The 17,588-nt window shown below is 38.9% G+C and overlaps 1 protein-coding gene and 1 non-coding gene across 2 annotated transcripts in view; one reads left to right on the plus strand and one right to left on the minus strand.

Annotated features, from left to right (window-relative positions):
• bma (SCY1-like protein bma) overlaps positions 1–14,298 on the plus strand; it is a 137,036-nt gene extending 122,738 nt beyond the window's left edge. The window contains exons 13-15 of the mRNA XM_080269091.1: positions 2,026–2,049; positions 5,856–6,119; positions 14,272–14,298. Of these exons, the coding sequence (XP_080125217.1) occupies positions 2,026–2,049; positions 5,856–6,119; positions 14,272–14,298 (315 nt within the window). The remainder of the gene's footprint in view (positions 1–2,025; positions 2,050–5,855; positions 6,120–14,271) is intronic.
• LOC145395551 (5S ribosomal RNA) lies at positions 7,279–7,397 on the minus strand. Its single transcript, XR_013896627.1, has one exon. It is a non-coding gene; the product is annotated as a 5S ribosomal RNA (ribosomal RNA).
• Positions 14,299–17,588: the final 3,290 nt, after the last annotated feature.

Here is a 17,588-nt window from a genome sequence, read left to right on the forward strand (position 1 = left end):
CATTATCATTTACCTCACTTTAAATTCTCTGATATGCTGTTCTTAACCATTTATCGTTTACCATTTATCCTGATGATATTAAATGTCTTCTCTGTGTTCCCCCACCAGCAGATTTAACCACCGCTGGTCTTGTGTCAATGGCCATGTTAATTGTCAATGTTTTTCTCTTAATACGGCTGTGTTTATTCATTACGGGCTCTGACGTGGTCCTCTGCCCATACGTTCACTGCTAATTATAAAGCAGGATGATCCAGGGTTCGTAACACCTCTTCCTTGGTGGTTTATTTCCGAGTCTGCTGTGTTACTATGTTCTCGTGTCTTATATAAAACAGAAGGGTACTGTCAACCCCCGCTGTTCACAGGTTGGCATATTCATGGATTTTTCTGGGAAGTTATTCCAAAATTCACAGGAAGATATTTGCTGTTTTTCCCGCAGCATCAGATGTTCCTAGTGGTGCAGTAGTGATTTTTTTTTTTTTTTTGAGAGAGAGAGAGAGAGAGAGAGAAATGCTGTCTTGTCCAGTTACTCTGTACAGTTCCCCTGCGTAGGTATGTGCCGTTCAGGACAGGGCATCAGTACTTTACAGCACTTGGTTTGTCACAACACAAATCTCCCAGTCTTTTCTGGATGAGATGGAGGGATGGGGTGGAGAGGTATATGAGAGAGGGGGGGGGGTGAGTTGGGAGCAGGGCAGTGAAATGGCGGGGGACAGGGTGACTTGGAGGCGATTTGTTTGTGGCCACCCCAAACGGGATTGAGGCGTCTGGCAATAGATAGATAGACAGCTTGCTTGTGATTGGCTGCCAAGGTGTCCCATATTAATTGCCTACGAGTCTTCTTGCTCCCTACCCTCCGTTCTTGATCCCTGTAAACAATGGCTGCTTAGGATGCATGTGCTGCTGGGGAGCGAAAGTGGCAGAACAAAGTGATGTCGCTGGAAGATATAGTGAAACTGCTGGACATGGTGTGTGAGGGGCAGTTGTCTGTGGCTGTCCACCAACATTTGGGTGTGAATGAAGGAACAGTGAGTTACATCAAGAAACATGGGGAGGCCATTTGTGGTGCTGTTGCAGTTGATGTATTGGTGGTGCAAAGGTGGTGACAGCTGTGTGGGATGGGAGCAGGTCTCAGAGTGGGGATAGTTAAAGCAGTGAAAAGAGTGGTTATTGTGGCAGGTATGAATTATTGGCGGATTTCACCTATTCATGGGAGGGGTCCGGCACACACCACGCCCATAAAGGGGGTTGGCTGTAATTAATGGCTAGTTTGCTAAATAAATCACTGAGGGAGAGGTGCTAGGGAGCCTCCTTGTATGACGAAAATGCAGGTACAGTGTCTACCAGTCACAAACAAATGAAAGCAAAAATTTATATCCACTTAATACTAGTAAATTTTTAATATTATATCCCTCTAACCCTGGATCATAAATATCAGTTTTTTTTTGAAGTGTTTAAAAATTTATTTGGTGTATATGATAGAGGTGTGAGTTGTCAATGTTTTTTATTCTTTTCAAAAATTTACTAGTTTAAATAATAGTGTTTTTTTTACATATATACTAAAGTTTATTGGTTAGGTGTCTGGGTTCTCTCAGTGTGTTTTTATATATATATATATATATATATATATATATATATATATAACTTATAAAATTTAGTTTTTTTTTCTTTTACTCAAAATTTAGTTTGTGTTTTTAAACTCTGAAAATTTATTGGTTAGGTGTCTGGGTTCTTTCAATGTGTGTGTGTGATTTTTTTTTTAAGTGGATTTGAAAATTGATTGGTTAGTGTCAGTTTTATTTATTTATTAATTTCTTGAAAATGTATTATTTTTTAAGGTTTTAAAAATTTAGGTGTTCTACATTTCCTTCGCCAACTTTTAAAAAAATGTATTGGTTGAAATGATAGGTGTGTGGGTTCTCTTAATGTGTGTGTGTGTGTGTGTTTTTTATAACTTTAGATGTATTGGTTAGGTGTGTGGGTCGTCTCAATGTTCTCTCTCTCTCTCTCTCACCCCTTCTTGCGCAGACTAAGTCCCAGTCGTTCCTCAAGGTAACTGAGTCGGGTGCTTGTGTGTCTGCTGCCATGTGTCTGCCCTCTCCCCCACCCACACCCTCTGCTGTGTTGTCTGCTGGCTTATATCGTCCCTCATCCACACCCTCTGCTCTGTCGTCTGCTCTTTCTTCCTCCCTCACCCTCTGCTCTGTTGTGGCTGCTCTGTCGTCTGCTCTTTCTTCCTCCCTCACCCTCTGCTCTGTCGTGGCTTCTCCCTCCCTCATCCACACCCTCTGCTGTGTTGTCTGCTGGCTTTCCTCCTCCCACACCCTCTGCTCTGTCATGGCTTCCTCCCTCCCTCATCCACACCCTCTGCTCTGTCGTCTGCTCTTTCTTCCTCCCTCACCCTCTGCTCTGTCGTCTGCTCTTTCTTCCTCCCTCACCCTCTGCTCTGTCGTCTGCTTGCTTATATCCTCCCCCATCTCACCCTTACCCCTATGTAACTGAGTCTGGTGCTTGTGTCTCTGCCGCCTCATGTCTTCCCTCACCCTCTCACCCCCTGACCCTCCCTCACCCTCTGCTACCTCTCATCCCCCTTCCTTCACCCTCACCCTTACTGCTGTGTTATATATGTGATCTTGTGGCTTCTTATCACCTATTTCACCCTAACAGGACATTGAAATACCCTTGAAATCGTACATACGTGTTCCCTACGTGTCAACAAGTGGGTTGGCGGAGGGTTAGTGCCCCTCATTCATTCATTCATTGCCAGACGCCATGTATCCCAAACGGGGTGGCCAAGGGCTTAGAGTTTATTGTTTTACAGGGAGGGGCACTGATCCTCCACCAACCCCAAACCTGATTATGGCATCTGGCTATAGATAGATAGACATAAAACAACTAACTCAAAAGACAAATGGCCACCCCTTACCCGATTATGGCGTCTGGCTATAGATAGATAGATAGACAGTATTGTTTATGTTACTTTATTGACCGTAGAGGTATGGAAAGCTACTTAAAAATTTAACCAATAAACTGCTCAGTGCCTCCAACAACCCAGTGCGGCTACGTTGGTGAAAAAATTAACCCTTAGGAATATTTATCAAACGTATTTCAGCCTCGTAGAAATTCATGCACCCAGTGTCCTGTAAGGGTTGATTATAGTAACGATCTTGCTAAGCATATTATTTACAACTATTCCGTGTTGTGATGATAGGAGTTAGAATTTAGTATATATGTCTAGCTTTTTCTATATATATATATTCCTAGCCATTTTATTATTATTATTATTATTATTATTATTATTATTATTGAGGCTTATAATACTTCCTTGTGGTTGTTAGTCAGAATTTAGTATATATATCTAGCCTTTCCTATATATATGCCTAGCCATTTTATTATTATTATTATTATTATCATTATTATTATTATTATTATTATTATTATTATTGAGGTTTATAATACTTCTTTGTGGTTGTGAGTTAGAATTTAATATATATATATGTCTAGCCTTTCCTATATAATATGCCTAGCCATATTATTATTATTATTATTATTATTATTATTGAGGCTTATAATACTTTCTTGTGGTTGTTAGTCAGAATTTAGTATATATCTCTAGTCTTTCCTATATATATATGCCTAGCCATTTGATTCCTATATTTGCAACTTCGCTCTGATGATCATCTTTGCAACCTCTGTGTTATGTTCAACTTTGCAACCTGTTCAGTGTTCAGCTTCTGCAATAACTCTCCTGTCCAGCCATATTTGCAGTGTTCAGCCTTTGCAACCACTCCCTGTTCAGACGTTAACAATCTGTTCAACATTGCAATGGCTTTCTGGCCCAACTCTGCAACTTGTTCTTCTGTTCAGCATTATATTTGCAACCTGTTCTTCTGTTCAATATTTGCAACCCATTTTTGTGTTCAGTTTCTGCAGCCCCTTGTTCCTCTGTTCACCTATATTGCAGTCTGTTCTTCTGTTCAACTTTTGCATCCTCTGTTCTCTGTTCAACCTTATATTTGCAACCTGTTCTTCTGTTCAACGTATTTTTGGAACTTGCTCTGTTTGTCATATTTGCAGCTTGTTCTTAAATCCATCTTATTTGCAACCAGTTCTTCTGTTCATCATTATATTTGCTGCCTGTTCTTCTGTTCATCCTGTGCCTTGTTTGTTGTTACTCTATTATTATTATTATTATTATTATTATTATTATTATTATTATTATTATTATTACTGTTTGTGAAGTGTTGTGGCTTTATGTATTTATTATTATTACTACTGTTTGTGAAGTGTTGTGGCTTGTAGTTATTATTATTATTATTATTATTGCCATTATTACTATTATTATTATTACTGTTTCTGAAGTGTTGTGGCTTGTAGTTATTATTATTATTATTATTATTGCCATTATTACTACTACTTTGTGAAGTGTTGTGGCTTTATGTATTTATTATTTATTATTATTACTGTTATTATTATTATTATTATTACTGTTTGTGAAGTGTTGTGGCTTGTAGTTATTATTATTATTATTATTATTGCCATTATTACTAATTATTATTATTATTATTATTGCCATTATTATTGTTATTATTATTGCCATTATTACTATTATTATTACTGTATTATTATTATTATTACTGTTTGTGAAGTGTTGTGGCTTTATGTATTTATTATTATTATCATCATTATTATTATTATTATTATTATTATCACTATTATCATTATTATTATTACTGTTTGGGAGTCTTGTGGCATGTTGTTGTTGGTATAATATTTAAAGTTAATGTAATTCTCATCTTCAGTCTATTTAGCAAGATAGATAGATTTATCACTTTGTATCTATCAGTAATTAGAGTGATGTGATAGAGTTACATAGATTTGTAACTATCTCGTATTTGCATTAGTTAAGGACGCTCCCTAACATCTCTTCCTTAGTGATTTATTTTTGGATATAGCTAGGTAATATCCTTTTGTGTGTGATTTATGCGGAGTAAGGAGTAACAAGTAAAATAAATCACTTCGGAAAAGGTGCTAGGGAGCTTCTGTCATATTCTAGTTTAGGAAGCTCCCTAACACCTCTTCCTTAGTGATTTATTTTTGGATATAGGTAGGTAATATCCTTTTGTATGTTATTTATGCAGCATATGGTGATACTGGAAGGATTTATGTAACACAGAATAGGACAGTAAGGTGTAATAAGCAATATAAACCACTTAGGAAATGGTGTTAGGGAGCTTTATGCACAGTATGGCGATATTGGAAGGATTTATGTAACACAGAATAGGAAAGTAGTTAGCAAGTAAAATAAATCACTTAGGAAAAGGTGTTAGGGAGCTTCCTTAACAGATTACAATGCAGATATATGTACTAAGCAGTGAAAATGTAGCAGGAATCAACAAAGAGTAGCAAGAATCACGTAAAATGTAGCAGGGATCAGTAAAAAGCCGCAGGGGTCAGTAATAAGCAGCAGGAATAAGTAGCAGAGAGCAGGAAGGAGTAATAAGCAGCAGAAATCAGTAATAAGTAGCAGGACTCAGTAAGAAGCAACAGGGATCAGTAATAAGCAGCAGGAATCACCAAAAATGTGTCAGGGATAAGCAAAAAGTAGCAGGGATCACCAAAAAGTAGCAAGAATCAGTAATGAGCAGGAGGAATCAGTAACAGACACCAGGAAACAGTAACGGTGAGCAGGAAGCAGTAATGAGCAGCGGGGATCAGTAACAGAGAGCGGGAGTCAGTAAAAAGCAGCAGGGATCAGTAACAAGTAGCAAGGATCAGTGGCAAAGTATCAGGCACCTAGCCCAAGTCACCAGCCTCTTCTTAAGCCAGTCCATAACCTCCTTGCATCACAAAAACAGAACTCCTCCATCGCCAACGCCAGTAAGAGCGTTCCGATGCTGCTCACCCCTTCGCCTGTCTCAAACTTGGGGTCTCGGCGCCAGTCCACCTGCTCCATTGGCTCCCTGAGTGGCCTGGATTCGCGGAGGTCCTCGGCTGCGTCTATCAACCTCACCAATCCTCTGGGGTCGTCGTATAAGCCGCACCGCCGGCCCTCCGCCCTGATCTCCAACGCCTCCAGTGGGAACCTCCTCCAGCAGCTTTCCGCCGGAGTGGTGAGTACAGTGAGTATGACCCAAACACCAACCTTTGTTTACCTGTGTAGCGTCGTGTCGCGCACCTGGCCCTCTCCTTGCCCCGGCCTGCCTCTTGATGCCTCCTCCTCGGCCACTTATTTAGCATTTGTGGGTCCTCTGCCTCAACGCCTCTTCCTTGGCCACTTATTTTGCGTGTGTGGATCCTTGGCGTATTTACATCTGTTTATTCCCTTAATGCCTCTTCCTCGGCCACTTATTTTGCAAACGTGGGCCTTCTGCCTCTTAACGCCTCTTCCTTGGCCACTTATTTTGCAAACGTGGGCCCTCTGCCTCTTAATGCCTCTTCCTCGGCCACTTATTTTGCGTATGTGGATCCTTGCGTTACTATTTGGTATCTGTAGCCAGATTTAATCCCTTAACACCTCTTCCTTGGCCACTTATTCTGCGTCTGTGGATTCTTGGCGTATTTACACCTACCTGTGTATCTATAGCCAGATTTAATCCCTTAACGCCCCTTCCTTGGCCATTTATTTTGCGTACGTGGGTCCTTGGCGCATTTACCTCCGGAATTTATATCCGTAGCCAAATTCAGTTCCTTAATGCCTCTTCCTCAGCTAATTATTTTACATACTGGTTCCATGGCTTGTTTACATCTGTTGGTCTTTCAGTATCCACACTTTTTTTTTTTTATGCGAGGAAGAAGGAACCAAAGGCCATGAGCCCGCAATAACAGTTCCCTCCAAGAGAAAAACAAAATACAATAGAGAGCCAAATTCAAGATCAGAGGAGAGAGGGTAAAGTTTTGCATTTTTGACTTGTTTTATGGTATAGATGGTGGCGACCATCATCCACTCACTTGATGTAGTGTAGTTGGTGTTTTTTTTTATAGGGAGGGGATATTTTTTTTTTTTTTTTTTTTTTTTTTTTTTGAGAGAGAGAGAGAGAGGGAGGGAATTTTACAGGTTTTCACATATAGGGTAGAGGGTAATTTTAAAACAATTTTGAGCTATGTATGCCATTTCTAATATACACACACCCTTCTCAGAAAAAAAAAAGTAATATTAATATTTTCATTCATTCATTGCCAGACGCCATGTATCCCAAACGGGGTGGCCAAGGGCTCAGAGTTAATTGTTTTACAGGGAGGGGCACTAATCCTCCACCAACCCCACTTGACATGTAGGGATGCCAACAGCATCTGGTGTTCCCAGGCGGTCACCCATCCAAGTACTAACCAGACCCAACGTTGCTTAACTTCGCTGATCGGACGGGAAGCGGTGAACTCAGCGTGGTATGGCCGTTAATATTAATAATACTGATGGTAAATCAAGCAAGGGTTGTTTGTTACAGTGTCATCTCCTCTTTTGTTAAAATTCAAACATTTTTTAAGTTGAGATCGAATAACGCACAAAAGGTAATTGATGTGTAAGGAGCAGAGCGAATTACTGAGGAAGAGGCAGCGAGTGTTTTCAACGCTAAAGAACTTTGAATAACATACAAAAGATTATTAATGTGTAAAAAAAAAAAGAAAATTAAGTTGCTGAGTAAGAGGCAGCGAGTATTTTTGACGCTAAGAAATTCGAATAACATACAAGAGGTTTTAAACGTATAAGAAGAACGAGTTGCTGAGGAAGAGGCAGCGAGTATTTTCAACGCTAAGAAATTCAAATAACTCAAAAAGATTATTGATGTGTAAAGCGAGTTGGCGAGGAAGAGGCAGCGAGAAGTATGCCAGGCCAAGGGGAGTGCCGCTTATCTGCCTTACTCTCCATCACTACCTTCCTTCGTCTTTACGCTGACTTTTTTGTGGTCCCTGTAGGCATTTTCTCTCTGGTCTCTTGGCTCTCTCTCTCTCTCTCTCTCTCTCTCTCTCGATATTTCCTCTTTTTGGTCTGTCTCTAGTCTTTTCCCTCTTCCTTATCTCTCTAGGCATTATCTTTTTTTTTGGTCTCCCTTTCTTTCTCTCTCTAGGGATTTCCTCATTTTGGTCTGTCTCTCTCTCTAGGCATTTCCCTTTTTTGGTCTCTGTAGTCATTTCCCTCGTCCTGGCCTCTCTCTCTCTCTCTGGTCAATATCTCTTTGGTCTTTCTCTTGGTATTTTCTCTTTTTGGTCCTGGTCTTGGTCTTTGTAGTCATTCTCAACTTTTTGGTCTCCAGGCTTTTTCTCCTTTGTGGTCTCTACAAAATCTCTCTCTCTCTCCTGTGTACATTTTTGCAGCTTTGTGTGTTGTATGTCCATCCTCCCCCCAACCCCCACCACCTCCTCATATATAGATTTTTAACTTACTGATCACCTGCTTTTAAATCAGTTAGTTGGGGTTTTAAAATATATATATCAGTTTATTTTTTTCCCCTGTAATTCAGTTCTAGATATGGTTTTGACTTGTGGATTGGGATAGATGATTTTTGTTCAGTATTTTTGCTGACCCAGTAATTCAGTTTTAGATTTACTGATGACGTGGTAATTGCTGACTGTAGGAAGGATCATGACCTAGTTTGATAAGAGCTAATTTGTTGGCTGTTAAGTTTGTTAGTGTCAGTAGCAGATGCTGCAGCAGTACAGTTCAAAGCCTGACTCACGTCCCCTGCCCAGACGTTCTCTAGATGCTGCCTGGTTTATTTTTCAGCTGGAGTCGACTGTGCTCATCTTGACAGGTATTTGATATTTTTGTCCAATCAGCATCAGCTGGGTGCTGATCCAGAAGTAAACTTGCCATAAACCACCTGTGTGGCTGAGTTTGGTTTTGTGGGAACAGCAGGTGCTGTGCAGAGTTTATGACCATCAAACAAACTTACAATTAACCGTCCCTCAAAGCAAAGCTTTGGCATGGGAGGAATAGGAAATATGGAAACTTGCATGCACTACATACCTTGGGCTTGCTGCAAATAAAAAAACTCCACTGCATTCTGTTTTCAACAGGTAGCAGGCACTTTGTATGACAGGGGTGAGCAGCATGTAGCCTGTGTCTTAGCTGTTACTCTGCTTAGCAGAGGAAGCAAATAGATGGGGTGGCCAATGTCTGCTGGCAGCAGGTGGTAGACTAGGAAAACAGTGGACAGAAGTAGTGAAAATGGTTAGGTTATGACACACTTGATTGTAAGTTTGTTTTTTTGTAATAACCAAAGCTGTTGGAAGTTTCCACCACTTGTTGTCCTTCCTGTTGATGCCGAACTGAGTCATGTTTGTGGTAATGTCAGGTTTACGGCTGGGTCTGTGCTTGGACGTGTTACCGTGTGGCTAAAGCAAGGACAACCAACAGAATCCTGACTAACTCCCCAAACCCCAAGCGTTACACAGGGATTACATAACTCACTGTTGTAACGTAGCATTTTGTTACCAGCACCTGGACCCATGCCAGTTGTGTTCAAATCTTAACTGTATAATGAGTTTTTTAAAAATGGATATTTTTTCTAAATTTGTGGATTTTTTTTGGTATTTTTTCTAAATTTAGGATACTGTATTTTTATATATTTTTCTGTAGATGACTAAAGGACCTGATTTTTGTCTAGATGAGAACTAGGGAACGATAAATCCATTTCCTGTGACAAATTTCCTCCTCCTCATTGATTTTTGTGTGGCCTTTGGTTCCTTCTTCCTCGCATAAAAAAAAAAAAAAAAATACAAATACACTGATTGCAGATAGGCCAGTATTATTGTATTTTTTGAGCAATATCCAAAAGTGTAAGAAAGATTTTGATTTCTGAGCAAACATACAGCATTACATTCCTCCCTATATCACTCCCCTACCCAGTCACATATGCATAAATTTTACCTATACCTCCCGTTCCTCCCAGTCTTCCTCTTTATCTTACCCTGCAAGCACCCAAACCAATGCACAGGATGAAATCAATGAGAGAGCAAGATTGACAGACACACACCAAACGCACAGTGTTTTATCCCTCCCATACCCAGCCAGATATGCATAAATCTTACCTATACTCCCCTTTCCTCCCAGTCTTCCTGTATCTAACCATCCATGCAGCCAAATCAACGAAAGAGCAAGCTTGGAAGACACACATCAAACGCACAGTGTTTTATCCCTCCCATACCCAGCCAATATGCATAAATCTTACCTATACTCCCCTTTCCTCCCAGTTTTCCTCTTTATCTTACCCTTTAAGCACCCAAACCAGTGCCAAAATGAATTCACCAAGAGAGCATGATTGAAAGACACACATCAAACGTACAGCATTATAATCCTCCTGTATCCCTCCCGTACCTAGTCACATATGCATAAATCTTACCTACACTCCCCTTTCCTCCCAATCTTCCTCTATCTAACCCTCCATACAGCCAAATCCGCACCAAATGTACAGTGTTATATCCCTCCCATACTCAGTCTATCTATCTATCTTTTGCCAGACGCCTCAATCCTGTATAGGGTGGCCACAAACAAATCACCTCCACATTGCCCTGTCCCCCACTATTTCACTGTCCTGCTCCCATCTCACACCCCCCTCTCTTATATACCTCTCCACCCCATCCCTCCATCTCATCCTCGGCCTCCCCCTCCCTCTCCCCCCCTCCACCTCACTCACATACACTCTCCTCGTCAGTCTCTCACTCTCCATCCTCTCCACATGGTCAAACCACCACAGTGTGTTTCTCCTAACGCTTCCTATCACATCCACATCCACACCACAACGCTCCTTCACTTCCTCATTTGTCAGTCTGTCTCTCCATGTAACTCCACATCCACCTCACTCACATACATTCTCCTCGTCAGTCTCTCACCCTCCATCCTCTCCACATGGCCAAACCACCTCGGTGTGTTCCTCCTAACGCTTCCTATCACATCCACACCACAACGCTCCTTTTTATCCAATACCCAGTCAGATATGCATAAATCTTTCCTCAGGATCTTTACCTGTCCTCCTCCTCCTCCTGCATGGCTCCTCCCTCCATCTAAATGCTTGTGGTGTGGACTGTAGAGTTTTAAAAATTCGTAAGTTGTTTTCAAATTGCCCATAACTGCTTTTCATGTTTACTGTTTATGTCATTGTGTAGTGTGACTTGTAGAAAAATAATAATAATAATAATAAAAATAATGCTTTTGCTTCAACTTGGTCCAAAATTATGCTACATTTTTTTTTTCCCCTCTGATTTGGCCTAAAATTTCTTGATAGCATTTTTTGCACTAACTTGGCCAAAAATAGTATAATAATAAAGTTTTTTGCACTAACTTGGCCAAAAATAGTATTATAATAAAGTTTTTTGTGCTAACTTGGCCTAAAATAGTATTATAATAAAGTTTTTTGTGCTAACTTGGCCAAAAATAGTATTATAATAAAGTTTTTTGCGCTAACTTGGCCTAAAATAGAATAATAATAATATTGTTTTTTGGTCTAACTTGGCCTAAAATTACCATCTCCATTTTTTTCATTTATAGAAGGATTAACACATGCTAGTCACAAAGAAGTGCCGTGTGATGAATGTAGAGACAGCATTGTGTTTTTCTGCCAAAGGGCCAAAAATTTCCATCATTTTTTTGAGTTCTGGAAAGAGATTAACACATGCTAGTCACGAAGAAGTGCTGTGTAAAAGAACGTAGAGACGGCATTGTCTTTTTCTGCCACTGAGCAAAAAGACGACAATTTGGGCCAAGATGAGGTTAAATAAAAAAATAATATGCTTGATTTAACTTTCAGAATTTAATATAACATTGTCTTATAAGAAAATTAGATTAGGTTATATATATACATGTAAGTTTGAATAGGATTTTTGTCTGTTAAAAGCCAGTGTTTAAAATTTTGAGTTTGCTGTGTGGTAATTTGAATTTAAAATTAAGAGTAAATTTATGTATATAGGAAGGAAATTTGCAGGATAACATTTGCAGTATTAATGTATATTCATGATAGTATGTTTCAAAATTCATAATATATATTGTAGGTGGCCAAATTTATGATGTATTTCTTTTGAGTGTCCTTCAAATATTCAGATATATTGGTTTTATTGTTTCAAAATTCACAGTACATTTCCAGATTCATGATGTTTCAGAAAATCTTATATATTCATTTTTAGTAGATGTCCAGGTTTATGATATATTTCTTTGAGTGTTTAGTAATGTAAAAGATATATTGGTTTTAGTAGTGACAGTAGAGTAGGGAAGAATTTAAGAACAGATAAGTAAACTCTGGAACTGTCTCCCTCTGTCTGTATTTCCTGCTGCCTATGATCTCCAGTCTTTCAAACACAGTGTGTCCAGGCATCTCAGAATGAATGGATCTTGAATTTGGCTCTCTCTTGTATTTTGTTTTTCTCTTGGAAGGAACAGTTTTGTGGGCTCAAGGCCTTTGGTTCCTTCTTCCTCACATTAAAAAAGAAAAAAAAAAGTATATTAGAGTACGTAACAGTATGAGAAGATTTAAAAACAGGTGTCAGTGGTAGGTGGTGGCGACCATCATCCACTCACTTGATGTAGTGCTGCCTACTTTTTCCTTAGCCTTTATCATTCTTTTTCTGTGCCTGCCCTCCTCTCTTCCTATTTCTCACCATCATCCACTCACTTGATGTAGTGCTGCCTACTTCTTCCTTAGCCTTTATCATTCTTTTTCTGTGCCTGCCCTCCTCTCTTCCTATTTCTCACCATCATCCACTCACTTGATGTAGTGCTGCCTACTTCTTCCTTAGCCTTTATCATTCTTTTTCTGTGCCTGTCCTCCTCTCTTCCTATTTCTCACCATCATCCACTCACTTGATGTAGTGCTGCCTACTTCTTCCTTAGCCTTTATCATTCTTTTTCTGTGCCTGTCCTCCTCTCTTCCTATTTCTTCCATCTTTCCTGTCACTTTTTATTGCTTTTCTTTCCTTTACAGGTGGCTTTACATTGAGTGACAAGCCTAATGGTTTCCTGGAAGCCAGGAAACCATTTATAACGCTGGGTGGTAACCATATAACCAAACCATACGTGTTCCCTACGTGTCAACAAGCGGGTTGGTGGAGGGTTAGTGCCCCTCCCCGTAAAACAACTAACTCAGAGTCAAATGGCCACCCCGTACGGGAGTATGGCGTCTGGCAGTGGATGGATGGGATGGGAGTAATGAACATTTGTATGAGAGTAAAAATTAATGTTTAAAGGAAAAAACAGTAGAAGTAACGTTAGGAGAGATTTAAAAACAGTAGTGAACATATGAGTAAAAATGAATGTTTAGAGAAATGATAGATGTTACATTAGGAGAGTAAAAATGAATGTTTGGTGAAGGAAATAATAGATGTAACACGAGTAAGAATGAATGTTTAGTGAAGGAAATAATAGATGTAACACGAGTAAGAATGAATGTTTGGTGAAGGAAATAATAGATGTAACACATGAGTAAAAATGAATGTTTAGTGAAGGAAATAATAGATGTAACACATGAGTAAAAATGAATGTTTGGTGAAGGAAATAATAGATGTAACATATGAGTAAAAATGAATGTTTGGTGAAGGAAATAATAGATGTAACACGAGTAAGAATGAATGTTTAGTGAAGGAAATAATAGATGTAAAATATGAGTAAGAATGAATGTTTAGTGAAGGAAATAATAGATGTAACATATGAGTAAAAATGAATGTTTAGTGAAGGAAATAATAGATGTAACACATGAGTAAAAATGAATGTTTAGTGAAGGAAATAATAGATGTAAAATATGAGTAAGAATGTTTAGTGAAGGAAATAATAGATGTAACATGAGTAAAAATGAATGTTTAGGGAAGGAAATAATTGTAACATCAGGAGAGATTTAACCCCAAGGCTGTGATGACCCTAAACACTTCCTATGTCTGTGGTGTGGAAAAACCAGTCTAATAAATTGTGTTTTCATCATGTGTTTTCACCCACTTATACCTAACCAAACATGATAACATTTTAAGTCATACACTCCACACAGCGATTTGTGTGACCCGTTCATCAAGCACAAGCATGCAGTTGGCCGCGGAAAAATGGCCGAAAAATTCACAGTACAGTATTTCATGTAGTTCTTCCGGAATGTACAATGCCGTCTACCAATTGGCATTACCACACAGCCGAGGGGTTACAAACAGAGTCAGTATATGAGTCAGTGTTTAAAAATAAAAATATCAGAAGTAACAGAATTGGAAAAAAAATTTAAAAGGAGTAGCAGTTAGATGTTTTTATTTACTGTTTATTTTATTAATACAAGAGGCAGTAAAATCCTTCCACCGCAACCTTCATTCCAGTATCAACTCTTCTCGAGCAAATCGTAAACGGAGGAGGCAGCGTGTGGATCGGAGAGAGAGAGTGTGCCGGCTGAGCGTATAAGGGGAAAGGAGTCTTGGGTTAAACATATGGCAGCTGAGAATGGAGAAAAAGTCCTTGGTTTCGTCCAAAAATTCTCGGTTTCGTTTATTGCCGATGAGAATATAAGGGAAAAGAATCGGCAGTATGTGTGCCAGCTGAGAATACGAATGAGGGAAAAGGAGCCGCAGTTATATATGTCGCAGCTGGGAATACGATAGAGAAAAATCCTGTTTCGTACGCGGCAGCTGAGAATATAAGGGAAAGGATCTGAAATTATTTGTGTGTGAGCTGAGGATATGAAGGGAAAGTCCTTGGCTATATGTGAAGCAGTTACGTTTCTAGTAGCTCAGCATACCCCAAAAAAAAAATTCTCAGTTGTGTGTGGGAGCTGAGGATAGGGAAAATAATCCTCAGTATGTGTAGCAGTGAGAATATGAGAGAGAAATCCACAGTAGACAGCTGAGGACATGGGAGGAAAAAAAATCGCAGTTACATTTCTTGCAGCTCGGCATAAGAAAAAGGATCCTCAGTTGTGTGTGGGAGCTGAGGATAGGGAAAATAATCCTCAGTCTGTGTAGCGGTGAGAATATGAGAGAGAAAAATCCACAGTAGACAGCTGAGGATATGAAAAAGAAAAAAAAGAATCGCGGTTTTCTTGTAGCTGAGCGTACGAGAAAAGGAATCCTCAGTTGTGTGTTGGGGCTGAGGATACGAGGGAAAATAATCCTCAATTTTTAGCAGTGAGAATACGAGGGAAGAAAAAAAATCCGCAATAGACAGCTAAGGATATATATAAAAAAAAATTGCAGTTACGTTTCTAGTAGCTGAGCGTACGAGAAAAAGAATCCTCCATTTTCTGTGGGTGGAAGCTGAGGATAGGAGGGAAAATAATCCTCAGAATCCTCGCCTGTGATACCAAGAGCAACAACAGCAACATCATTTCAGTCAGAAGGGCTTGCGTTTTTGGTTTCGGCAGCCCTCCTGGCAACCCCCATCCCTCGGCAATTTGTTTCTGTGTAAAAGGCTTTTTCCGTTACGCCCGTGCTACCAGACCATCAGTAACTTAATTTCTGTCTGTGGGTAACTTATTTTCTGTCAGTGGGCCGCGTTCTTGATCTCAGACGCCGCCTGGTAACCCCCATTCTTAGGCTTTTTGTCTGTGTATCTCAGTGGATTTTCAAAACAGCCTTTCGGTCTGCTTTTTTCAGTTTTTTCCTTGCGCCCGTGATTCTGAAAAAGTCAGTAACATAATTTCCCTCATAGGTGCATATTTTTGGTTTCTGAAGCCCCCCAATAACCCCACATCAGTTTCTGTGCATTTTAACCACTTTTTGGAATGGCATTTATTGTGCACACTTCACCAGCTTCTAAAATGCCCGTGATATAAGGAACATTGTTTTGTGCGTGAACTTGTGTAGAGGAAGATTTTAAATATATATGTATCAGTGAGAGAGAGGTCTGTAGCAAACCTCTCCTGTCCACTAAGTAAAATTGTCCAAAGATAAGATGATGAAAACAGCTTTGAAGGAATTTAATGTTAAATTTTTATAACAGGCATCTGTGGTACTAGAATCGGTTAAATATAGAAATAAATACAGGTGTCTGTTGGCGTAGAATTGGTTTAAATTTAAAAATCAGGATTTTTGTAGGCGTATGTTAATTCAAAAATGCATCTTTGTAGGACCAGAGTCGGTTAAAATTTAAATTTCAAAAAGCGGGCATCACCTTAGGTCCAAGCTCAGTTGAAGTTAAAAAATGGGCATCTTTCGAGAATTAGAATTGACCAAATTTTAAAAACGGACATTTTAGGTCTGGGCTTGGTCATAATTTAAAAAAAAATGGACATTTTCGTAGGAGTAGGATCAGTTAAAATTAAAAAACGGGCATCTCTGTAGGAATAGGCTCGGTTAAACGGGCATCTGTAGCACTAGGCTCGGTTATATTTCAAAAAATTTCCAGACCTTCCCTCAATGCCACTGTGTACCGTGCATCCAGTGGCAACTATGCACTCTTTGACGTACTGAAGACTTCTAGTGCCATTTTAGGTGACAATATTTTCAAATGGAATCACTGTGGTTCTTGTGTAGGTAGATTTAAAAATATTGTGTATTCGTGTGCGTTTATGAGACTTCCCTACATATATGTCTCTTGGTAATCATTTTTTTTTTTACATTTTGGTTTTAATTCATATGATCCAGCATGTAATTTTTAGCTATTTATTTTTTTTATTTTTTTTTTTTACGTACACTTCCTCCATGTACTTCCCCTGGTAATCCGATTTCAGATTTTGATTTTGATAATTTACTTGCTCTTAGATCTAATTTTAAGCCTTTTATTTTTTTAAGCCATTATTTATTTTTTTTAATATACTTTGATTTTATTAGTTTTCAAATTGGTGCATCTCGTAGTTCATTATTATTGTTTTATACTTGTTTTAAAAATTTATTCGCCTCTGCGTGTTATCCGTCGTCCATCCTGCATCTCAAAACCTGAGTTGGGATCGGAAATTGACGGTAAGTGCGTTTGTTTATGTCCATCCTGTTTCTCGTATTTAGATATTTATTTTACCGATTTTGTTTAACGTTCCTGCATCTCGTACTTATTTTACATACTCTACTGTGATATTAATAGTGTGTATATTTATTTTTTCATATACATTACTCTTTCTATTTTAACTTGGCTCAGTATTGTCATAAATGTTGCTCTCAATATTTTATCTTGGCCTAAAATTGATATATATGTAATACTTCTTAAAACTCATGGTTCTAACGTAGTCTTAAATTGTCATATATGCTGTACTCTTTTCATCCTAACTTGGCCTAAAATTGTCCAGCGCTATACTCATTCTCACTTGATCAAAAACAGCATTGCGCATATTCTAACTTGGTCCGAAATTGCCCTATGCTATACTCTTTTCATTCTAACTTGGTCTAAAATTGCCCTATGCTATACTCTTTTCATTCTAACTTGGTCTAAAATTGCCCTATGCTATACTCTTTTCATTCTAACTTGGTCTAAAATTGCCCTATGCTATACTCTTTTCATTCTAACTTGGCCTAAATTTGCCCTATGCTATACTCTTTTCATTCTAACTTGGTCTAAAATTGCCCTATGCTATACTCTTTTCATTCTAACTTGGTCTAAAATTGCCCTATGCTATACTCTTTCCATTCTAACTTGGTCTAAAATTGCCCTATGCTATACTCTTTTCATTCTAACTTGGTCTAAAATTGCCATTATGCCACACTCATTTTAT

This window comes from Coenobita brevimanus, chromosome 31 (assembly GCF_032717465.1).
Source record: "Coenobita brevimanus isolate Jiangsu-jjx chromosome 31, ASM3271746v2, whole genome shotgun sequence".
In the NCBI taxonomy this organism is placed as follows: Eukaryota; Metazoa; Arthropoda; class Malacostraca; order Decapoda; family Coenobitidae; genus Coenobita; species Coenobita brevimanus.